The sequence below is a fragment of the Strix aluco genome, chromosome 2 (genome assembly GCF_031877795.1).
Source record: "Strix aluco isolate bStrAlu1 chromosome 2, bStrAlu1.hap1, whole genome shotgun sequence".
In the NCBI taxonomy this organism is placed as follows: domain Eukaryota; kingdom Metazoa; phylum Chordata; class Aves; order Strigiformes; family Strigidae; genus Strix; species Strix aluco.
The window spans coordinates 14,279,068-14,303,409 of NC_133932.1; the positions used below are offsets into that span (position 1 = coordinate 14,279,068).

At 42.4% G+C, this 24,342-nt stretch overlaps 2 protein-coding genes across 2 annotated transcripts in view; one reads left to right on the plus strand and one right to left on the minus strand.

The window, feature by feature from the left end:
* Positions 1-221: 221 nt before the first annotated feature.
* Positions 222-17,796, plus strand: HHLA2 (HHLA2 member of B7 family). Its single transcript, XM_074811804.1, has 7 exons — positions 222-340; positions 7,962-8,058; positions 9,151-9,471; positions 9,949-10,209; positions 12,033-12,323; positions 15,590-15,675; positions 16,975-17,796. Exons 2-7 carry the CDS (start codon positions 7,995-7,997, stop codon positions 16,999-17,001), a joined length of 1,050 nt encoding a protein of 349 aa, XP_074667905.1. The 5' UTR covers positions 222-340; positions 7,962-7,994; the 3' UTR covers positions 17,002-17,796.
* A 9-nt stretch (positions 17,797-17,805) lies between these two features.
* MYH15 (myosin heavy chain 15) overlaps positions 17,806-24,342 on the minus strand; it is a 45,587-nt gene continuing 39,050 nt past the window's right edge. The window contains exons 37-42 of the mRNA XM_074811791.1: positions 23,700-23,825; positions 22,116-22,286; positions 21,503-21,607; positions 20,274-20,369; positions 19,632-19,769; positions 17,806-17,937 (exon numbers count right to left, since the gene is read on the minus strand). Of these exons, the coding sequence (XP_074667892.1) occupies positions 17,920-17,937; positions 19,632-19,769; positions 20,274-20,369; positions 21,503-21,607; positions 22,116-22,286; positions 23,700-23,825 (654 nt within the window). The 3' untranslated portion in view covers positions 17,806-17,919. The remainder of the gene's footprint in view (positions 17,938-19,631; positions 19,770-20,273; positions 20,370-21,502; positions 21,608-22,115; positions 22,287-23,699; positions 23,826-24,342) is intronic.

The following is a 24,342-nucleotide window of genomic DNA, read 5'->3' on the forward strand; positions in this document are numbered from 1 at the left end:
TGCGTCACTTCCGCTCAGTAACCGTGGGCCTGGGGGGGCGGCTCTTTTCACAGTGCTTGCAGCGGATAAAGCTTCACAGCGCGGGGCCTGGCCCGCGGTCCCCCTTCAACACGCGGGGGAGGGTAGTTCTTAAAGTTTCACTACTCTTCCCTGCCTGATGGGTGGGCTTGTGTGTATGGGGCTGTATGGGCTTTGATGTTGGTGCCTCAGTTAAATGTTTACCCGATTTAATATTAAGCTGCGAACATGTGACACCGTGCAGGCTGAGAGGAGGGAGCAACTATACCTACCGATAGCTGATAGCAAAGGTGCAGTAGTTTACGGCTGGATATATGGAAAAGTAAGTATTGCAAGCAGAGGAGTTGTAGCTGGAGAGCAGTTGGAATTGCCAGCTGGAACTGCAGCGGGGCGGTTGGCAAAGCTGGTTTTCCCGGGAATGCAGGAGACAGCTTATCTATGTACTGCTAATACCAGCTGGGATCTTTGAGGACAGACACTGCTTCCTTTCACTTCTTCCTGCATTTTTTTTTTTTCTTGTAAGCCCTCTTCCCTAAAATACTTGAGCTGTTCTATCAGTTTCTTCTACTGGAAACCAGATAGCACATGCAAGGCTTGAACTGTCCAGAGAAAATGAAGCACTAGTGAAATACCATTAGAAAATAATGACCTAACCTTGCAGACAGCCCAAGGCACCTACTGTTCTTGTTTCAGCTTTCTGAGAAGACTCTTGTGATAATTTATATTTTACATTCTTCTTGTCCTGTGCCCATACAGAATTTACCTCCTCCCTACATCTGGTTCTTATGCTCTGCCTTAGTGAGAGAATTGCTGGTCTCTACTGCAGCTGCGGTGCTCATGCTCTTGTAATGCCCAAGCACAATCCCCAAGCAGCATCACTGCTGCTGTAGGGATCACATTTCTGACAATAACTAATGTCTTCTGTGACTCCATTACAGCTTGCAGGAGTTATCATTAAAGAGTTTGTTCAACAAAGCCAGGCAAAAGAAAAGGTTAATAGCAAAAGCTTTTTAAGCCCAAATGGGGAGAAGTGAACACAAAAGGTGTGGAAGATGTTGTTCTTGCTTTACAAGTGTTTTCATTTGTGGACAGGAATGAACTTGCATCTTAAGTACTTGAGCTTTGGTATGTGTAGGTGTGGTTGTGAAAGGAGCAGGGAAAAGGCAAAGTTCCACAGCTGCAGGAGAGCTGTGTATTCGTTTTGTATATATATATATATATATATATAAACTCTGCCTGCAAGAAACACCCAAAACAAGACGACTCTGAATTTTTTGTCTACTTGTGAGATCAGAAAAGGTAAAAAATCCCAATGTTCTTCTAACAGCTCTATGGTGTTATATGTGTACAGGGTCAGGGAGGTGGGGAATATGATATGTATATATTGAGGTAGAACACAGTAATTTTGATCTACTTCCTAAGACAATTTTTGATGTTTAGAGTATCGGAACCTTCTTCCTTTAGGAATATTTCTCAACAACTGAAGTGTGGAGTTAGGATTTAAGCCGTAAGGGTTTCATTGGGGGGAAGAAGAGAATTAGCTCTCTTTTCTACTACAGAAAATGCCTCATGAAGATTCAGTGGGGAAGTCTTGGAAAGCTAGTATCATTGTGGCTAGTACGAGATTTTAGCAGTATATGATTAACATGGGGTTTTCTTTAAGTTTATGCATTTACTGTTCTTGTTTGCTTGTTGGTAAAACTTGAAATCCTTGGGCATTTCTAGTCCTCGTAAGCGTGTGTGTGCTTGAACTGCACTGTTAAGTTACAACAGTTGAAAATTAATGAGAATCCTTTTTACTAAGGGATAAAAACATTTGTTTGACATGTTTAGGAGAATATTACAATATGCATGGCTGCTGTCAAAGTGGGTCACAGAGGAAAGTTCACTGAACAGAGACCAATCCTGATGCCTGTATGCTAGGGGAGTGCTCTCTGATCAGGGTTCAGATTGCGTGCAGGGTTCAAAGGTGATGAAGGATGTGGGACACATGGTTTGGTTGCTGACCAACAGAAGAAAAAGAAAGCGTGTACTGTTTGATGTTCGGTTCCTAGAATGGCCAAAACAAGTGCAGTGTTGCCCCTCCTGCCGTCTGAGCTGTTCAGTGGTTGACTTGGCTGTATGTGTCGGAACATGCATTTACTGCCTTGCCTTGCTCTCAGGAACCTTGGCTGAGCTGCTGCCCGGCTGAGCCAGTGGTGGTTCTGTATGAAATAAGTTTCCTGAAAACCAGAGCATCAGTAACTGACATGACTACAGTGATCTTAATTCTAGTTGCACGCTGTCTGTATAAATAATTTCATATTGATGTTTCACTGCAAAGCCTTAGGGTGTGATTTCTTAGTTCACAGAATCACAGAATCATCTAGGTTGGAAAAGACCTTGAAGATCATCCAGTCCAACCATTAACCTAACATTGACCATTCCCAACTACACCATATCCCTCAGCGCTATGTCAACCCGACTCTTAAACACCTCCAGGGATGGGGACTCCACCACCTCCCTGGGCAGCCCATTCCAATGCCTAACAACTGTTCTGTAAAGAAATGCTTCCTAATATCCAGTCTAAACCTTCCCTGGAGCAACTTGAGGCCATTCCCTCTTGTCCTATCACTTATTACTTGGTTAAAGAGACTCATCCCCAGTTCTCTGCAACCTCCTTTCAGGTAGCTGTAGAGGGCGATGAGGTCTCCCCTCAGCCTCCTCTTCTCCAGACTAAACACCCCCAGTTCCCTCAGCCGCTCCTCGTACGACATGTGCTCCAGACCCTTCACCAGCTTCGTTGCCCTTCTCTGGACACGCTCGAGTCATTCAATGTCCTTTTTGTAGTGAGGGGCCCAAAACTGAACACAGTCATCGAGGTGCGGCCTCACCAGTGCCGAGTACAGGGGTAAGATCCCTTCCCTGTCCCTGCTGGCCACGCTATTGCTGACACAAGTCAGGATGCCATTGGCCTTTTTGGCCACCTGGGCACACTGCTGGCTCATGTTCAGCCGGCTGTCAATCAACACCCCCAGGTCCCTCTCTGACTGGCAGCTCTCCAGCCACTCCTCCCCAAGCCTGTAGCGCTGCTGGGGGTTGTTGTGGCCCAAGTGCAGCACCCGGCATTTGGCCTTATTGAAACTCCTACAGTTGGCCTTAGCCCATCGCTCCAGCCTGTCCAGGTCTCTCTGCAGAGCCTCCCTACCCTCGAGCAGATCAACACTCCCACCCAACTTGGTGTCATCTGCAAACTTACTGAGGGTGCACTCGATCCCCTCGTCTAGATCATCAATAAAGATGTTAAACAGGAATGGCCCCAAAACCGAGCCCTGGGGGACACCACTCGTGACCGGCTGCCAACTGGATTTAACTCTGTTCACCACAACTCTTTGGGCCCGGCCATCCAGCCAGTTTTTTACCCAGCAAAGCGTGTGCCCATCCAAGCCGTGAGCAGCCAATTTGACCAGGAGAATGCTGTGGGAAACGGTGTCAAAGGCTTTACTAGAGTCAGGGTAAAAAAATCCACAGCCTTTCCCCCCTCCAATAAGCAGGTCGCCCTGTCATAGAAGGAGATCAGGTTTGTCAGGCAGGACCTGCCTTTCATAAACCCATGCTGACTAGGCCTGATCCCCTGGTTGTCCATTATATGACTTTTAATGGCACTTGAGATGACCTGCTCCATGACCTTCCCTGGCACCGAGGTCAGACTGACAGGTCTATAGTTTCCTGGATCGTCCTTTCTGCCTTTCTTGTAGGTGGGTGTCACATTTGCCACCCTCCAGTCCAGTGGGACCTCCCCAGTTAGCCATGATTTCAGGTAAATCATGGACAGCGGCTTGGCGAGCACATCTGCTAACTCTTTCAGCACCCTTGGGTGTAACCCATCCGGTCCCACAGACTTGTGTGCATCCAAGTGGTGTAGCAGATCTCTGACCACCTCCTCTTCAACTGTGCTGACCTCAATCTGCCTCCCCTCCCCATCTCCCAGCTCGTGAGGCTGGGTCTCCAGGGAACAGCCAGTTCCACTGCTAAACACTGAGGCAAAGTAGGCATTGAGCACCTCAGCCTTTTCCTCATCCTTAGTTACCATGTTTCCCTCTGCATCCAGTAAAGGAGGGAGATTTTCCCTAATCCTCTTTTTGCAGTTAACGAATATATAGAAACATTTTTTATTATTATCCTTAACAGCTGTAGCCAGGTTGAGCTCTAGCTGCGCTTTGGCTCTCCTAATGCTCTCCCTGCATAACTTCACTACATCTTTATAGTCTTCATGAAAGACCTGGCCCCTCTTCCAAAGGCAATAGATTCTCCTTTTGTTCTTGAGATCCAGCCAAAGGTCCCTGTTTAGCCAGGCCGGTCTCCTTCCCCGCCTGCTTGTTTTTCAGCACACGGGAACAGCCTGCTCCTGTGCCTTTAAGACTTCGCTCCTGAAGTATGTCCAGCCTTCCTGGACTCCCATATCCTTCAAGGCAGCCTCCCAAGGGATTTTGTTAATCAGTCTTTTGAACAGGTCAAAGTCTGCCCTCCGGAAGTCTGAGGGGGCAGTTTTACTAACCCCTCTCTTTGTTTCTCCAAGGATCGAAAACTCAATCATCTCCTGATCACTGCACCCCAGACGGCCTCCAACCTTTACTTCCCCCACAGGCTCTTCCCTGTTCACAAGAAGCAGGTCCAGGAAGGCGCCTTCCCTGGTCGGCTCACTCACCAGCTGTGTGAGGAAGTTATCCTCCACACATTCCAGGAACCTCCTGGATTGTTCCCCCTCTGCTGTGTTGTGTTCCCAGCAGATACCCGGGAGGTTAAAGTCCCCCACAAGAACAACGACAAGGGACCGTGAGATTTCTCCCAACTGTTTATAGAAAGCTTCATCCACCTCACTGCTTTGGTTGGGGGGTCTATAGCAGACTCCCAGAGCAAGATCTGCTCTATTGGTCCTTAACCTAGTCCAAACACTCTCAACCCCGTTATCACTATACTTGATTTCTGAGCTGTCATAGCATTATCTTACATATAGGGCCACTCCACCACCTCTCCTTCCCTGTCTATCCCTCCTGAAGAGCTTGTAGCCATCGATTGCAGCACTCCAGTCGTGTGAGGCATCCCACCACGTTTCTGTTATAGCTACTGTGTCATAGTTCTCGTGCTGCATCATGGTCTCAAGCTCCCCTTGTTTGTTGCTCATACTGCGTGCATTGGTATAGATGCACTTGAGATGAGCTAGTGAATCCAACACCTTTTTGTGAGTGTGGGCCCCATTCCCTACCAGACCCTTCTCAGGTGCTTCCACAGTCACTAAACATCTTTCCCTTCTCTCAAATGAAGTGGCAGAGGGAGAGCCCTCACCAGTCCACCATCCTTCACGCTTTGGCATGCTTCCCTTGAGCTTGTTCCTAACAGGCCCAGTCATCTCCCCGTCCCCCCTCATATCTAGTTTAAAGACCTGTCAATAAGCCCTGATAACTCCTGCCCCAGAATCCTTTTCCCCCTCTGGGACAGCTGCATCCCACCTGTCTCATTTGTCACCAGCAGACCAGGTGCCTTATAAACCTCGCCATGGTCAAAGAGCCCAAAATTCCAATGGTGGCACCAGTCTCCGAGCCATGTGTTAATCAGATATGTTTTCCACCCTCTTTCAGTGGTTTTCCCTTCCACTTGAGGGATTGATGGAAACACGACCTGAGCTCCTGAGCCTTCAATTAGCCACCCCAGTGCCTTGAAGTCCTTTTTGAGTGACTTCAGACTTCTGTCTACCACCTCATCATTACCTGCCTGGATAACCAGCAAGGGGTAGTAATCAGAGGGCTGCACCAGAGCAGTGACCTTCCTTTTAATATCTCTAACCTGAGCCCCAGGGAGGCAGCAGACCTCTCTATGGTATGGGTCTGGTCGACATATGGGCCCCTCCGTACCCCTCAGAACTGAGTCACCCACTACAATTACCCTCCTTTTCTTCTTACTTGAAGAAGTCGCAAGTCATGGGGCTGAGGGACAAGCTGTGGATGACTCACCAGATGGGTCCTCATTTCCATCTTCATTTGGCTGGCCGTCTAGTTCCAAAGCCTCATACCTATTGTATAATGACAACTGGGAAGGTGAGGGGGGCTGAGAAGGTTTTCGCTTGCCTTTGCGAGGAAGGACCTGACTCCATTCCCCCCTGTCCCCCACAAGCCCTCCTTCTGCCTGGTGAGAGGAGGGGAGGGAGTCATGTATTTCTTGGGGAGCCTCTACCTGCTGCCTTTGCCTCAGAGTGTGGCTCCGCTCTGTTGTGCCTCTTAGGTCTGTAACTAACAGAAAAAGCATATTTCTTCAGTACTTTGCAGTGTGACTCGAACTGTCAGCATACATACACTTTATGCCTGTAAGACCCCAGACCTGTTGAAAAGAAGACTGGCCAGAGCCTACACTCCTTAGGTTTTTCTGCAGACCAACAAACATTTTTCTCAACACACTACGATGGGAAGATCCAAAGCTAAGATTTGTGCTGAACATGAAAATTTTCAGCTAAGTAGTTATAGGTTTGTGTTTTGGTACAGCATTACAGAGTACAGGTGGGAGATGCGACGCAGCCTGCGTTGTCCAGGCTTCGCTCCTTGATGCAGCCCCCAGAGGCATCACAGAGGTCCTGTGGGAACTGTGTTACTCTCAGAGCATCATTGCCAGTTAAACATGACTGCCTATTAAACATGGCAGATCACTCACTAAGGGAAATTTAGCCTTGATTGCGGTTTCTGAAATTCATCAAGCACGATATGTGGTATCAATCAAGTTGGAAGTGATGGACAAATGAGCAGAAAATCCAGTAAAACATGATGTACACCACTTGCCAATGCAAGGAGAAAAGAAGGTGGATACTGGCAACTGCTGCTAACATGGAACAAAATTACACATCATAAGTGTTTGTTTTACTCTTGCATTATTTCTGTCTCAGGTGTAATATTTCGGTGCCCCGCTGTTGTTTTTTTTTCCCTAATAGAAAAGTGAGAATACATAAAATAATCACACTAGCTTTACGAAAGAAATAACATGCAAAAATCACTGGGATGCAAGTTTCACATCTGCCACAAATACAATCACACACACCAGTCAAAATTATTCATTAGTATTAAAAGAACTGGCTAGCAAGCCTGGCTAAACCTGTGCCCTGTGTAAGTTAGGAATGGTACCTATAGCTGTCCTTTGGGGAGAAGAAAAGGGCTAGGGGAAGCTCTTTAAACTCTTTTCAAGCTATTTGATTCATGAGGTGATTTCTCCACTGCAATACTTTAGAGTAGCATGCCTGGTGGAAGAAGAGTGCGGTCTGTTAGTTACAATAAGATTATTCTTTTTTTTTGTTGTGTATGAGAGCTTCCAGTTCATTGTTATTTAACTGACAAACCAGAAGATATGGTGGGAGAATCTCCTCCTCCTTTGCATTCCTACACTAGTATTCCATACATAAATTTTGGAAGTTCAGCTGATGGTCTTTTGATCTGTTGAAGAGTAAAGTGTGAAAAGTTCTTTATATCTGCAATCTTGCAAATACAGGCAAATTTCCCACCCCAGAAGGTCAAATATTGCAGTGATCAGATTTTAGGAAGTAGAAAAATCTGGCTTGACAAGGGACATCTTGCATCCTTTTGGAAATTATATTTGACCACTTTTCCTCGGTGTCCTGTTCATGAATGATGAAGATTAATGTTGCCTAGCCCTGTAAGAACACTGAGGGTAAATACTTCCTATTTTCTAAACAGCAAGTATCAATCTGCAGGGGATTACATGGTAATGAGAGGGCCTCAACCATTATGAAATGTATAATATTACATACTGACCTCAAGGCCAAAAATCTGGGCCAAGAGTGTTGCAAACAAAAAACATGATACAAAGGCCTACAGTCCTTAATAAGCTGTACAAAGGAAATTATATAATTAGGGTATATCTTTTAACTCCATTTAAACAGGTTTTGTCCCCTCTTATGTTGCCAGTTTGACATGAATCTACTATGAACCAAAGAAGACATGAAAGGACAGAAAATACCGTCTCTTCTCATCTCTTTATTTCACATAAGTGCTACACTTTGGGGTAGGTTTTGGCTCTATTGCTTATGAAAAATAATAAAGATGACAGTTATTACTTTTTAATGGGAGGACTTAATGAATTCAAATAGTGTTTATTAATGGTAAAGAATCAATTTGGGGTAATGTAAAACACTCCTGAAGAAAAAGATGGCTGTGTGGAAGATGGCCACATGGATGGCCATGGCCGTTGAGCACCCAGACTTTACCTGCCAATGTTTCTGCCACGTCGTGTGATGGCTCAGCAGGCAGTAGCTGTCAGTTTGTACTGGAAATGGTTTGAAGTACCTTAGTTGACTTTGCACTTAGAAGACTGAGGAAAACTCATCCGAATTGCCTTGCCAGATGACAGCTGCAGCCAGATACTCGCTGCCAGCCTAACAGGTTGTCTGACCTGGGCCGAGAAGGTCCATACAACAGTGCTAAGTTAATGCAGTCAGTTGTTAAAAAGATTCATTTAAAATCATTTCTTTATGCCCGCAAGGCCTAAAGTAAATGCTAATGGCAATCAGGTGCTACCACTTACATGAATTAATTTTGAATAATCCACACCTTAATTACCACTAGGGGCTGGGACAAAACTCCCTGACACCTTCTGTGGTGGTGAAGCTGTTTTAAGGAGTTCTTCCTGTCAGTTGGACCATCACGTCCTTTTCTCCTGTGATGGTACAACTGCTTGGCACTATGTGAGGTTATTGGTAACCTGGGTCATTGCATCATGGTGCTATGAACATTTGAGCGAGTAGCAAGCTGCAGGTTTTGAGGTTGACAGTGGTGCTCTTGGAAATGCATTTGAACCTCAGATGCTAAGGTGGTGGTCTGCTGATTTGAATAGGTAGGTGCTTACTCAGGGTATCTACTTAAACTGAGTATAAGTTCAAAGACCAGAGCTCTGCGCTATAATATTTATTAAACTGAATGAAGATCCTTGCTGTCCCAGAGACTTGCACTACAGAAAAGCTGTGAAGGAGTCATTGGTGTGCTTGGTAGGAATATGCTGCCTGCCAGAGCCAGGGCGTTTGTTTGTCTGGGATAAGGAGGGCCAGAAATATGCTTGTACACTAGATTTAACTTATTCCTTTGTATTTATGGGCTTTAGGTTTTACAGAACAGGAAACAGTAACAGGGCTGTTTTCCAAGGATTGCATCCTCCCTTGTCCTTTCCCACCTGGGGATGATGAAGTAATTCACTGGAAGAAAGGGGACAGAAATGTGCATAGCTACTACCACCAGAAGGATCAGCTGGAAAGACAAGACCCCGATTACAGACACAGAACACAGCTGTTCCATGAGAACATTCCTAGTGGAAATGCCTCCCTGAAACTTAGTAACCTGACCTTGACTGACGAGGGCCCTTATAAATGCCACGTGGGAACACAGCAAACTAGTGTAGACGTGGAAGTCACGCTGCGTGTAAGAGGTTGGTAAAATGTCAAAAGTGCTTGGATCGTGTTAGTGGAAATGCGATTACACCAACAGATTTTTCTGTGTTATTTCTCACATGAAATCAAAATCCTCCAACCCAGTAGAGCATCTTTTGGGCCTGTTGGTGTTATCAAGCAGTTAATTCTCTCTGGTGAAACGTTGTAACATGAGGTGAAATATTACAGTGCAGCACTTGTTCTCATAACCTATGGCATGGTGATTTCTAAGGGGTAATTAGGCAGTATACTTGAGTTTTAAAACATTATGTGGCTTCTCAGAACAGTACAGAGCCTGGCATTGACAGTAAGTAGCCTATGCTTTCTTTTGAAATCAAATGCAGATTAAATTTTTTTCTCAGTTAATGCTTATTCTCCCTGATGTTATTTCAAAAGACCAAACATTTGAAGTTAAAAAAGATTGTGAAAGTAGTAGGACTTATTTTTTAAATGTTTATTATTTTTTTAATCTACAGTTTCCTCTCGTTATGCACTGGAATACCAAAAGACAGACACAGAAAGGATGCTGAAGTGCTATGCCTTTCTCACTTATCCAGCACCACGTATATCTTGGGTACAAGGCAATACGTCCATGCAAGAAACACATCAGGAGGAAACCAGGGTTGGAGTTCTCTATTCTCTTAGAAGTGACCAGAAAATTACAAACACAAATGATACTTACTACTGTCGTATTCATCTCCCTTATGAAGAGTGGGCTGCTGAATGGAAGATGCAAGGTAGGAATAAATGGAAGTCTCTTCCTGCATTGTTACTGAATGTCACAGCTGGTTTCAGAGCCAAATGAAATACAGTATTTCTGCAGGGGGCCAACATGGATATGGGATGGTGCAAAAGTATGCACCTTCCTTTTTGAAATTCATCTGTTACTATTACAAGGCTGCATATGTCCAAGAAATAGGGATGAGAGGGGTGTCTTACACTTTGTAAGTTAACTTTACTCTGAACATTTCTTCCGTATCACTTTCACATTTCAAGAGGTCCCCAATAATCAGACTTTACACTCTATCAAGAAAAGAATGAACTTGGACAAAATACATGGAAACCTTAGTGAACCTGTGGGTTACGTGAGGGAGGTGAAAGTTTGCCTGCTGCTCTAGATGCGTATGTTCCTTCCTCAGTCCATTTTCCATCTTTTGCCAGACTTCTATCAGTACTGTTTGAGCCTTTCATTGTACTTCTCTTCAAGTGCATTCTCAAGTGCCCAGATTTAGTGCTGAGAGTGCATGGGAGTGGAGAGCAGCAAGCACTGTTTGCATTTGAGCAAGCAGCAGCTTGTTTTGTTAGTTAAGGAAGAACAGGGCTATGAAATTTCAACTCCATTTTGTCTTCCTCCTGAATTTCACTGGAAACAACTGGTACTTTTCAACCTCCCCTGTTTCTTAGGAAATACTTTTTAATTGGATCAAGAGCAATGCAAGAGCAATTCCCTTGGATGTGTGTGGCTGCTTTCATTGCTCTGATTTCCCCCTAAAGTGTACCCAGACACTCTAAGTTCCTAATCCACTGCATACACTTCAGAACAAGAGTTTTTAATTTACGTACAATAGCTTACAATATGGAACGTTTCAAGTATGGCATCATAGCAGATAACAAGTGCACTGTGTCCATTTTGTTAATCTATACTTCTGATTCACAAGAGGAAAAGGTACACTTCATTACACTGTGTTTGAATTTCCCTGCATCCATCTATCCTCTCACTGGAATATTTTGAAAATGCACTGCTTTCCTTTTCCTTATAGAATAGCAGTGTGGAGCACAGTTTTGTTTTGTTTTGTCCTCATGGTTTTCAGCCCCATGTCTCTGTTCATTCGGCCTCACACACAGAAACTGAGCATGGTTATACCATGTCAAAATAACATTCGTTTCATCTCCAGCAGACTGCCAGCCACCACAGCCTCCTCTGTTTTTCCTTTCCTTCACAGCAAATCCCTGCTGTCAGATCTTTAGTTGTGCTATGATATTAATTTGTCTTATATTAGTATTTTATGCATTAGTTCCACTTACTGCTCTTTCCTTCCCCGTCCTTTTTTTTAAAGCTATTCATTAGTTTTAAGTAAAGTGCTTAAGTCCACCATAGCTAGAAGTTATTTCTAACTAAATACAATCTTTTTATTCTTTTAACTAAATGATATTGTAATAGTTTTACCCTTTTGCTTTAAATACGCGGGTATCTGGTTAGTTGCATTTTCTCTCTGCTCCCAGCATGTGGAATTTCACGCTACTTTACACAGTAACTTAGACTAGGCTGAATCACTTTTATTAATGAGCCTCCCAACTAGAGGAGAAGTAGGCAAATGAAAACAAAATCATTTTCATACCATAGATAATACCAATTAGATATTTTTTTTAATGTAAGATAGGTTTGCTTTTAAAATCTTCAGATGTTTCTAGAAGCATACTGTGATGTTTGAATATGATATCAAAATAGTTAAATATATTTTTATATTTGTCCACAGTAGTATGAGACTTTAGAAAAAAATCAGAAAATGTCTAAATAACCTTCACAGCATTTTCCAAAAAGTTCAATTATCTGTTTCAGACCAGCTGTCTAATGTGGAAGGAAGTAGCACTGCAATTCCTTGTGAATCCAGCAGTAACACTACAAACACTGAAGGTCTCAGGGTTGTCTGGTCATTAAACACAAACGCAGTGATTTCAGTCCTGGCCTCCTGCAATGGTACATGTTACTCTTACCAGTCTCGAGTCCACATTAACCAAAGTGACTTTTCGCTGATCTTTGATCATCTTACTGCAAGCGACAGTGGAGAATATCTGTGTAATATTTCAACTCCCCACTACACAAAACTTACTGTGAGAACTTTGCATATTGGTAAGTTATTGCTCTTTCTATTTTGGAGGATGGGGACTAGTGAGGGGAATGCAAAGCCAAAGGTCTGTCGGAAATCTGTAAAATATTGAGAAAAGTCATCTTGTGTAATTAGTATAGGTGAGTAGAAGAGATATTTTATTATTGTTGTCCCAGGGGAAAAAAGTTATCTAATATGTATTTGTCTAAAGACTTGAAGTTTCTTTTTTTTCAATCAGCAGCTTGTTGTGGCAAAGGACTCAAAATCAGTGGCTGCCCTCAGTTGCCACCAACTGCTCTCAGAGCTGAGGGCACAGGGGAACTCTCAGCATCATGTCCTAAATGCTCCACTGATAGCAAATACGGCCTTTAAAGGTAGCAGGAAGATGAAGGGAAGCCCAGAGATGTGGTACAAATTTGCCTGCAGAAGAAACCTTATTGAGAACATATGGTTGTTATTTTCAAAGCTTTATTTCTACACAGCAGGCCTTTTTTAGGCCTGGGAATATATATGTTTATATGCATGACTGCATTTTTATAAACTGTAGTAAATTTCCAGCTGTGAAGTCTTAGTTACAGTTATTTCATTGTCTCCCATTTCAAGGAGACTTGCTGATTAACCTTTCTGGAGTAAATTTTTTTTAACCTTCGGTAAGAGTTTTCAATAAAAAGAAAAGTTAATCAGTCTATTGAAAACTCTTACCGACAGTTAAAAAAGATTTACTCCAGCATTCTAAATTTATAGTACAAACAAATTACAGATTTTTTCGAAGATAGTATGCTGTTTGGGATGCAGCTGCCTTAAATCTCAGTCCAAAGGGAGGAGAAAACCCCACAACATTCAAACAGTAGCACGTAGGCATTTTATGCAATTAAATACAATCACCTAAGAGACTGAGAACTAATATCAGGGCACCTCATTTTTTATTTACTTGGGCCACAACAACCCCCAGCAGCGTTACAGGCTTGGGGAGGAGTGGCTGGAGAGCTGCCAGTCAGAGAGGGACCTGGGGGTGTTGATTGACAGCCGGCTGAACAGGAGCCAGCAGTGTGCCCAGGTGGCCAAGAAGGCCAATGGCATCCTGGCTTGTATCAGCAATAGCGTGGCCAGCAGGGACAGGGAAGGGATCTTACCCCTGTACTCGGCACTGGTGAGGCTGCATCTCGATGACTGTGTTCAGTTTTGGGCCCCTCACTACAAAAAGGACATTGAATTACTCGTATCCAGAGAAGGTCAACGAAGCTGGTGAAGGGTCTGGAGCACATGTCGTACGAGGAGCGGCTGAGGGAACTGGGGTTGTTTAGTCTGGAGAAGAGGAGGCTGAGGGGAGACCTCATCACCCTCTACAACTACCTGAAAGGAGGTTGCAGAGAACTGGGGATGAGTCTCTTTAACCAAGTAATAAGTGATAGGACAAGAGGTAATGGCCTCAAGTTGTGCCAGGGAAGTTTTAGACTAGACATTAGGAAGTATTTCTTTACAGAACGGGTTGTTGGGCATTGGAATGGGCTGCCCAGGGAGGTGGTGGAGTCCCCATCCCTGGAGGTGTTTAAGAGTTGGGTTGACATAGCGCTGAGGATATGGTGTAGTTGGGAACTGTTAATGTTGGGTTGATGGTTGGACTGGATGATCTTCAAGGTCTTTCCAACCTAGACAATTCTGTGATTCTGTAACTGCATATTTTTGTCTTCCTTTCTTCCTTCTCCCCCATAATAGCTTAGTTTCAGTCTGAAAACTTGATGTAGGGTGTGTTTTAAATGGCAGTGGCTCTATGCAACCTGAAGGAGGGGAATTAGATTAAAGAAAACGGTTAAGTCAGACAAATGCACTTCCTTGCAGCTCAGATTCCAGCTTGATCTTCCCTATCCTGGAAACCTAATATTGTGCTTCTGAAGTAGGGAGCACTGAACACCTCCAAGGAGTTACAGAACTGATGCTCCTACCTTAAGTGCACAAGTCCATCAGTCTCCCTGTACATTTACTGGAGACAGACACACACACACCTGTCCAGTCCAAATATGATCTGGGTCATCCTCTACAAATGCCTTTCTCTAGCTGCTCTCTGCAGATGGATCTTACAATAGCCATAGGTGATGCAAATCCCCTCTTTAGTGGCTAAATTACTGTGTCACTCACAGAATTTTTCTACTCGTGGACCAGAAATACATTATACAGACCAGTGAAGACACTTACCAGGGAGATTAGCATCTCTGTGACAGCACAGGCTGAAAGCAGATAAGCAGATAGACACAGTAGGGCGTAAGGGAACAAGCTAGATCAAGTGTGTTGGATAGTGGTCATAGCACAGCAGCTGCTCCACCATCAGAAAGATTTCCGAGTGCCACTGAAAAAGAGACTTGGAAGGGGAAAAGTGAGATGATTTACAATAATTTTGGAGGTCTTCTGCATAAAGAAAGGTTGCAGCTTAAAGCTGCTCTACCAAAGGCACTGACAAGAAGGGAACATAGGTCTGCACGTGGGGACAGAGCCAAGCTAAAGGCAATGACTAGATTAAGTGCTCTGTTTTGGCAGTCCTCATTTTTGAGTGTAGAATTTTTCAAATCCTTTGGACAAGTGAAAAGGAAGCCTGAAGTAGAACAATAATACTTAAAGGAATGAGTCCTCTGGGTCTGAGTTTTCTCAAGTTGTTGAAATTGGCTGGAGTAATGAGATGCCTGGTGCCACGCAGATGTTTCTGCTAGATGGGCTCTTATCTCCTGTGGAATTCATTGTTACCACCCACCCGAGAATCTGCTGCTTCTTGTGCCCACCTGGATTGCACGGTTGCATCATGAAGTTGGGAAATGTTTTAGATGGAATTTGCAAAGATTTTGCAACAGAAATGCAATCTGTGGTCCAGGCTGGTCAATGCTTACTGAGTTGTTCTGCTGGAAAGCAGCACTGAGCACTGTACCTGGGGGCAGTGTTTACCATACTGGGCAGTTGATTGTTTTTAAATGGGACTTGTATTAAGAAGTCATCAAATCATATTACATGAGCACACATGGAATTCTGTATTAGCACAATTAAGTAAAATAATCTGCTTTCAGCTATTCACACTTAAGTCATTAAAGTATCACGTTGAATTCTTATAGTATGGGTCAAGTAATTTGAACATTGCTGTATTAGTAACATTAGGGAGAATGTCTCAGTTTCTTTTTAAATCATAACTTTTAGATTATAAATAAGTGAAAAATCATAGCTTTGATATATTTGCTATTGTTCAATAAGTATTAATTTGCGATATAAAGCACTTCTGTTAAACTTTTTGGAATTTGTATTTTTAAAGAAAATTCAGGTTACCCCGGGCTAATTGCGCTAGGAGTGATTGCTGCAGTCGTGCTGCTGTTCGTATTCTCTTTCTGTATGTGCAAGGTATGTACAATCATTAGGGGATTTGTTTTTAAGGGTACTGTTAAGCTTAAATCCAGACCTTGACTGTTTGACCAAAACATAAATTTGATTTTCATAGGTTAAAGCGTACAAAAAAAGACTGAAAACGTAGGATGATAAGTCTCAGCATAAATAAATTGTCCTTGTTCTTGCTATTTTCTATGTCCAGAAGGCCCTCTTTGGTACATCTATGCAATAGTATTTTCATTATAACAGTGTTAGCATGACGTTCCCTTGACCACATGCTCTCTTGTGCTCTATAAAAAGATGGAAAAAGTTGGTTACCCTTCACAAATACTTTCTGATAACTTGCTTTAAAAAAATTCAACTGGTTAATTTTCTCTCATTTATGTTTAAGACCAAAAAAAACCCAAACCAGAACATGAAGTCCCTCAAACAATGCACATACCTAGTCGTCATTAGGGCTCAAATTACTATTTCAATTATATCCAATGTCAAAGCTCACCAAAACTTCAATATGAAAGGTTATACTACTTGCTTTGTTTAAGAGACTGTTACAACCATATGGCCCCGAGCACATCTCTACACATCTCTCCCATTTACTAGAGTACAGCATCTTCAAGTGGATGCATTTCATTCTTCTGCGCTTGTAATAGACTGGTTCTTACAGGTCTCTCTCCCTCTGCATTTGTGGTGAGCATCCTTAAAAAATGAATTTTAGCTCTTAGCCCTTAGGGTACATCTTTCTGTGTCTGACAGTACAGGCTTATCCATGGAGAGATACACCTTCAAACTCACTGGGCCTTAAGATTTTGTCACAGCCTGAATTTGGTAAGCTTCAGGAGATGCTTTACAATGATTACCATGAGGTTCGACAAGAACACACCAGAAAGACAGCTCTAAAATTATTGTTTGTCTTTTTTTCATTTTTCTTCCACTTAGAGATTCACTTGCATGCTTATTAGTTAGTCTTAATGCTAACATGCTTTAGAGATGATAACATACTTCTGAGATGCAGCCACTTAGTTTGAAGAATTTAAGCAAGAATCATTTATCTTGGGACTTGTTGAGATCTTTAACATACCGTAATCAGAGAAAGTGGAAGCAGTTTACAGGTTAACTCAGATCCAGTTACAGTGATGGAGGACTAGATGGAAGAAACAGAAATGTTTCTACACTGTTATGTGGATGTTTATTTTACTCATCTAATGTTAAAATGGGAAATACTGACTTATCTTTATAGTGAGTGTGTCTTGTTCTGTTCCCAATAGAGGATTAATTTTAAACATCAGTTTTTACAAACACTTTTGTTTTGACTAGAAATGCAGAAGCAGAGGAATCCTATGAGCACCTTGACATACCGGAAGAAAATCCCTCTCTGCACACACAGATGCTACTGAGATTACTGCTGAAGAGAACAAAGAGTTCCTTCACCTTCGCTATTGAGTTACACTAAGAGCCACATGGAAATAGGATTATCTGAGCAACAGTAACAAACAACTGAAGTGATAGAAAGAAAAAAATTGGAATTTGGATATTCTAAAGGGACAACGAAAATGTTCCACAGAAGAAGATTAATTTTTGAGGGATTTTTTTTTTTTCTTCAGTATGAGGGAAAGAGAGGGCTTACTATTTTGCACTTTGATTAGTATTTTAATGTCAAGCGAAGACAACTTCCCAATTTGAAAGTGGAAAAGATCTAAGAGAACACCCTATTTCTGAGCCACAGGCAGTCCCGATGGGACGTGTCTGTCCACAGCATCTCCTGTGTCTGTCCTGCAGCTGGTGAACAAAAGTCCTCTGCCTGGTAGTAGTGGAAGATTCTAAACTGATTGTTCGTACAAAAAAGTTTACTTTCTGCTCTCCTACAAAATTCATACAGCAGGACAGATGGAAGCTGGGTTATCCCACCTTTAAGGGCTGCCCCCCTGCACAGGTTTCATCTGTGCTGCTTTAACAATCTGCACATGAAATACATGAGGCTGTGGAGCATGACTGGATTTGCCCTTGATTTTGATTTTGTCAGAGATCTGCCAGTTAGGATTTGTTCCAACATAATGAAGTGGGCTGTTGGCAAGATAGAATCTTTTATTGATCCCCGGGGCTTGGCAAAATGGAAACACAAATGAATGGAATACACTACATGGTCTCTTTGGATTTTCACTTGATGTTTATTTCTGTAAGTGCTTATTTTTTTCTACATCTGCTTCCAGTTGTGCCTGATTATATCAAGCATCTTCTCATATCTGTCAGCTTGGACTGTACTTATTCCTCTTCATGAACCTGAAATGCAATTGAGATAGTATACAGCTGTTAAAAATGGAAGTGTTGAGGGGGTTTTCAGGTAGGTTCACAAGTAAATGACAAAAGCTTCTGCTCCCCTAGTATTACCAGTTTGTGTCTGAAATTGCTGCTAGGCTATCTAGCCAGCCTTTGCTGTCTTACTTCAGCTAACAATGCAGGTTTCTTGTCCTCATGTAGGGTGTATATCCCTTTGATAGCAGATGACTTCTGTACAACCCCGTTTCAATAGATGGTGGTGTTCACTCTGAGTCACACACACTTCCTAGAGTTTCCAGGAACGTGGGTACTAGTAGCAGTAGACAAGTTATTTCTAATGCCACACTGTTAGTCTCTCCAGTGCCTTTCTCTCCCCAAAGGAGATGTGTCATGACTTTTGGGATAGCACTCACCACCTGAACATGTTTCCTGGCAGCTACTGCCATTACTGGCACAAGTCTCTTTTTGTGGAGATGTCTCCTCTGCATGTACCACTGAGCTCATCTTTCGTCAGCACAATACTCTGCTATAAGCCAGAGCTGCGAGTCCACCAACACCAAACCCATCTGACTATTAGAAACAGGCATACACTTTTCTGTAACTTTTGCATATTTGAGACAGATAGAGGGTACTAGTGTGATACAGGGAATAAATGATGCTCTTAAGAGTACTTAAAAAAATAAATGACTCTTATGGTTTACCTATTTTAGTGTCTGTGTGATGCCATGGTTTTGTGAAATTATATGAGGTGAATTTTTTTTCTAGGTCTGGAATAATTTAAAGAAAAATATGTGGAAATCTTTTACTCCTAAAAGCTTTGGAACTTGTGAGCTTCAGCTGCAGTACTGCTTTCATCGTACATAAATGTGTGAGAGACCCGGTCTTCATCTAGTTTTAATGTAGCTCTGCTTTAGATGGTGGAGCTACATATGGTGGAGCTGTCACCCCTATAAAACTTATATGACATTAAGCATGGGAGATTGTGTTACACTTGCAAATGAAATACATAAAAGCAATGACCCAGCTCGTCTTTCTATCACTCCTACAAGTAACAACCCCACTCTTTCGTGCCCTGGTTGCCTCAAGGCAAGCATAGATAAGCAAATGTTTCTCTTTGTCTGGAACTAAGTTCTTAGGCACCTTTTGGTTTCATCAATATTACTCTACTATCATTCTGCAAAAGTGCAAAACACCACAAATATATTTCTAATTACTAACAACTTCTCAGCACTTAGGTGACTAATCACTAATATTTTCTTTTCATCCAGCTCTTCAAATCAGTACTCAGCTCTTCATTGGAAGAGCAGTGTTAGAATATCTGGCAATCTGCAAGTGCAGTAATCCCCAGGCTGTATTACATACACAAATGTACATCATCACAGGGAGAAAAAGATAGAGCTTTTTAATATCACTTGCAAAAAAAACCCCAAACCACCAGTTCTGGAAACTTCAGGCTGCTGAGCACAGAGGTTAAACGACAACATCAAGAGGACAGAGAATTTTGCCTAAGCATCAGATTGCTATCCTAAAGTCTTACCTTAATGTTAAAATAAAGGGTAGACTGAAACTAAAAAATGCAGTAAACAACAACCTATTCTAGTTCATGCTACTTTAAGAGCTGTAACAGATCTTCCTGCATACTGCATCTACTACTGTGCATTAAACAGTCACATTTACCCCATACGGTATAACCATACCTTTTTCATGCCAATATCTCTTGACTTGCTCCTCAGTTTATTAACCTGAGATTCAGCTATTTCAGCCCTTTCTTCAGCATCATCCAGATCATGTTGCTGTTTTCTGTACTTGGAAAGGTACAGATTGGCTTGAGCTTCCTGGTGAGAGAAAACAGTGCAGCTGATTTCCTCCTGTCCACGCGAAACAAAGCTTTCCATTTCAAGCGGGAAGAAAAGTGCTCAGCATGACTAGGTAACAGCTGTATGGGAACCACTTGCCTCCTGGAGAACTGAGATTGTTGTTTCACAGAGTTGATGTTTCCAGTGGCACTCTCCATGTTAAGTGAACTGGGAGGCTCGCAACATGCCTCCTGAGGGACTAGGAGGAAAAAGGGCTTTCCTGTTCCTTCCCTCCCCCCTTTCCCTTGCAAATTACACTGCAATCTTAAGATAAAATTTAATACCTTTTCTTACATATAATCAACACTTATGCTACATATTTTATATTTATTATAAAATTTATACCCACAGGGTTTATATGAATATAAATCCAAATATGAATACACAAAATGTGTATTTGTACTAAAAGCTTCTATGGATTAAATATTGTGGGTTTAGAACAATAAATTTCTCAAAGGTAAAAAGGCCCAAATAGTTACTTACAGCTTCCTCTGCTTGGTGCTTGTAGCTCTTCACTTTTAATTGTAGCTTGTCAATCAGATCCTGCATCCTGGCCAGATTCTTCTTATCTTCTTCTGACTGTATTGAAACACCATTAATTGGGTTGATAGTGTAAAAAGGCCTAAAGCATCTCCCACAATGCAATAGGTATGGATACCATACATATTATTTTAGAAACTTACAGTTCAAAATACAAACATGCCATATTGTGATCACCCCATGTATAGATGAGAAAAATTTCTATAGGTTGATTGAAGATATATGTAAGCCTGGAGGCTGAGGACTAAACAGGGTGCCCTCCCCATTTATATGTATGTAAATATAGATACATATAAATACAGATATGTATGTGCAGACACTTTCAGAGGTATATACATACAAACACATAGAGTTCCTCGCTCAGGGGTGAGGAGCAGTCTTGTCATCATAGAGCATGTCATTATTTAGTGAAACAGATCTATGGGCGGGCTTAAAAACATGTAATTTGCATATTTTAAAGTCTAGTTTGGAGACATTTCTGGTAAAAGGAGCCAGGTTTAAGCTGTCACACTCCATAAGCAGAAGGACCAGCTATTCTGCCTGCACACTGTATTCTAGGAAAACAACCTTCAGCCTCTGCATACAAAAGTCAAACAACAGGTGGGAGGCTAAATAATCTCCTAAAGCAGATGGATGGGATTATCTTCTTACGAATGCTGTTGAAAGCAAAAGGATCAGCAGAGAGCACTGAAGACCTTTTTCCGAAGTCAAGCAGCAACAGCAGCTCTTATCAAACCTGCGGGAAGCTCAAGACTAGACCTTGCTGCTCAGTGATAGGTGACAGAGCCCTGGGACCAGGCAACCCTACGCCGAGTGATGCATCAGAGTCAACTGAATCCTTCTGGTTCTTTTTAGCAACATCAGCACAGCTGAGAGACAGCTGGGCTCTTTCTTCGCTTGCAGTGTGAATAGTCATCTAAGCCTGCTCCATATTAATACTGTGCTAAAACTGTCTGAATCCCAGCAACAGAGGCTTTCTGACATTAGTGACGATGAATCAGGCAAGATGGTGGTAGCCTTAGGAGATGTTCCTCCTATCCTTAAAGCTTCCAACAATCAGAAAGCTCTGGGTACAGCCATCCTTCACTGAAACATGGAAGCAACTTAAGATGCTGTTTGGGAGAACACATTTCTTTCCAGTGACCTAGTGGTTGCTACAGTCCTCAGCATACCTGGTAAGTCAGCTCTTTTATGCGTCTCTCAAACTTGCGGGCTCCTTTTTGGGCATCCGAATTGCGACGGAGTTCAGTCTCAAGTTCATTCTCCAGCTCACGAACCTGCAAAAAAAAGAAAAATCCTTGCCATTATGCTACATATATATAAAGCAGCAGATAATTTGGTTCACAGTTCAAGAGATGCTATTTTTTTCAGCATCTCCATAGAGTCAAATTTCAGGAACAGATCAAAATGTCACCTTTCCATTCTGCTTTTTCATAAATGTATTCAAGCTTCACTAGCAGCCAGAGGTGCAGACATATGCAAAGGCCAAAAAAGTTTAACTGAAGCGAGCATGGGAGAGGCTTTTGCTGGTTTTAGATGTTGGGGTTTTTTTAATTAAATCAAGGGCTTGGTCACCTGCTGTGCTACAACAGCTCATTGTAGCTGGATGATGAAGGGGAACCATGCCTCCAAGAACTACTCACCTGCATTTTGTGAAACAGAGGAAAGCATTCATAGTATCCCTTATTGGCTTCTATGAACTTATCAGGCAGCCCTAGGGTACCTACCTGGTCCCATTTCTGTAAGCAGGATACAGAGTGGTCTGAACTTGGATCACAAACTTACCCTGGATTCCAGTTTCTGGATCTGCTTCTTGCCACCTTTCAGGGCTATTTGTTCTGCTTCATCCAGTCGCTTCTGGAGGTCTTTAATGGTTTGCTCCATGTTCTTCTTCATTCTCTCTAAGTGAGCACTAGTATCCTGCTCCTTTTTAAGCTCCTCAGCCATCATTGCTGCCTGAAAAACAACCGCATTTTACAGCAGCTCTCTTATGATATTGGATTATGGCTCAGAAGAAATGATGGAAGATTGATCTTGGATTATCCCCTATTTGGATCATTTACTGTACCCAAAGTTCCCGAGAGTATTTTCTGTGTGCATATCTTGCCTGGACAGAAAAAACACAAGGACAGAATAGCCTTGGAGGCCTTTTTTTCCCTCCCTATTCTAATGCTGTGATTTAAGATTCCCTCCTTTTTTTCTTTTTTTTTTCTTTTTCTTTTTTTTTTTTTTTGGTATCTGTGCTATATCATGTCCTCATTTATAATTTCTACAAGTAAGCCTGTGCCATTCACTACAGAAATTTTACATAGCATTTATTCAAATTCTAATCTTGGTGTTTGGAGCTCTTGAAAGGTAGTAGTTTAAAACAACTGGCAGACTAATTTCCCTTCACAGCCATAGACAAGAGCTGCCTGAGTGGCTGTAAGAGCAAAGCAGTTTCTGCAGTCTGTGCTGGGATAGGAAGCTCAGTCTCAACATCTTACAGAGTCCCTGGCTATTCTGTAAGAAAGGTAACAAGGGTGTCAGTTAGCTCACTCCTGCTTTGATATCTGTGCCTGCCACCAAGAGTCATTTACAGGTTTTGTACCCATCACTGAGCAGTCATCGGAAGACAGCAACCATTGTGATCCAGGCTGGAGCTGAATCAAGCACAACCAGCATCATCTCTCTGGCAGGCAGCAACAGTGCTGTCAGCTGAGAAGACCATGGTATGGGAATAGATTTGTCCAGGCACATGTTACTCACAGAAACCTCCAGTTTTAGCTTTCATTTCATGTGTTGGTATGATGTGATACATCAGCTGAACTCTGAAGACATGGATTTCTCCAGGTCTGCAGAAAATGAAACTATACCTGCCAAATTATGTCTTCCCTAAAGGAAGAATGCACTCAGTCTCTCCTCCTGGAATCTTAGGCCTCACGTTTATCCAATAGACACCTAGTTCTAGGGTACCTCATTTGGGATTTGGTAATTTTTTTTTTCTCTCATCATCATCTATGTACACCAGGAGACTAGTTAGCGCTAGCTCAGTCTGAACTGGCTTAGCCTATCCAGATGTATAATTTACTTTGAATCAAAGGTTACATTACCTGAGACTTTGAGAATCAGTGGAAAGTGCATTCTTGAGGCAAAAACCCCTAACAAAACAACCAAAACCTAAACATCAGGAAAAATTCCTTCCTCTCCTTTTACCTCTAGCCTGTTTTATTTTGTAGTTTCATCGGTTACCTCCAGATAACTGTGGAAGTGCTTTGGATGTATGAGCTTTGTAACAAGCACAGAAATGGTGACCTGGGAAATACTTTCTTGGTTGTCCTAAGACATTGCAGTACTGAAAAGAAATGAACAAGGAACCAGCCCACTTACATCTGTGATTGCTTTCTTGGCCTTTTCCTCTGCATTCCGACACTCCTGGACTGATTCCTCCACTTCATTTTGCATTTGGGAAATATCACTCTCCAGCTTTTTCTTTTGATTGATCAGGCTTGTGTTCTTTTATTAAGTTTTCCCCAAAGGAACAGTGGAAAAGGAGAAAAAGTGATGATTAGAGACATACCTCCTCTAAATACCAACAGTACAGCAAGGCTTACTGATTTTTGGAACTCTTAGAATACACAGAGCAGTATTTGGGAAGGGAAGCCCAGGTACATGGTAAGGGCTGGCCTTAGCTAGCATGTGTAGCTTCAGACTGAGGAAATATTAAAAGTACTCTGAAAGCTGTACGTATTCAGATTTTGATTCAGAGAAAATAATAAGCATCGCCTGAAATAGAAGAATGAATAAGGCAGTTCATTTTGGAAAACTAACGATCTGTAGTAAGTTAGTCAATGAGGTGATTAAAACAGAAGCCCTATGTCATCAATGGGCTGGAGGAAACGCTGCAAAACATCACCAGCCTGTAGCACATTTTCATTTCTTTCTGACCATTATTTGATGAAGAGATGCTTTGGTTTTGTAGTAAAAATGCTGGCGAGTCAGGGCACGCCCCTCCGTGGCCCTGTACAAACTG

Coding starts and splice junctions, on each gene's coding strand:
- HHLA2 (XM_074811804.1), top strand. CDS start 7,995: ATGAAAGGACAGAAAATACCGTCTCTTCTCATCTCTTTATTTCACATA. Junction 10,210..12,032: donor TGCTGAATGGAAGATGCAAG/GTAGGAATAAAT, acceptor TATCTGTTTCAG/ACCAGCTGTCTAATGTGGAA. Junction 15,676..16,974: donor TCTCTTTCTGTATGTGCAAG/GTATGTACAATC, acceptor TGTTTTGACTAG/AAATGCAGAAGCAGAGGAAT.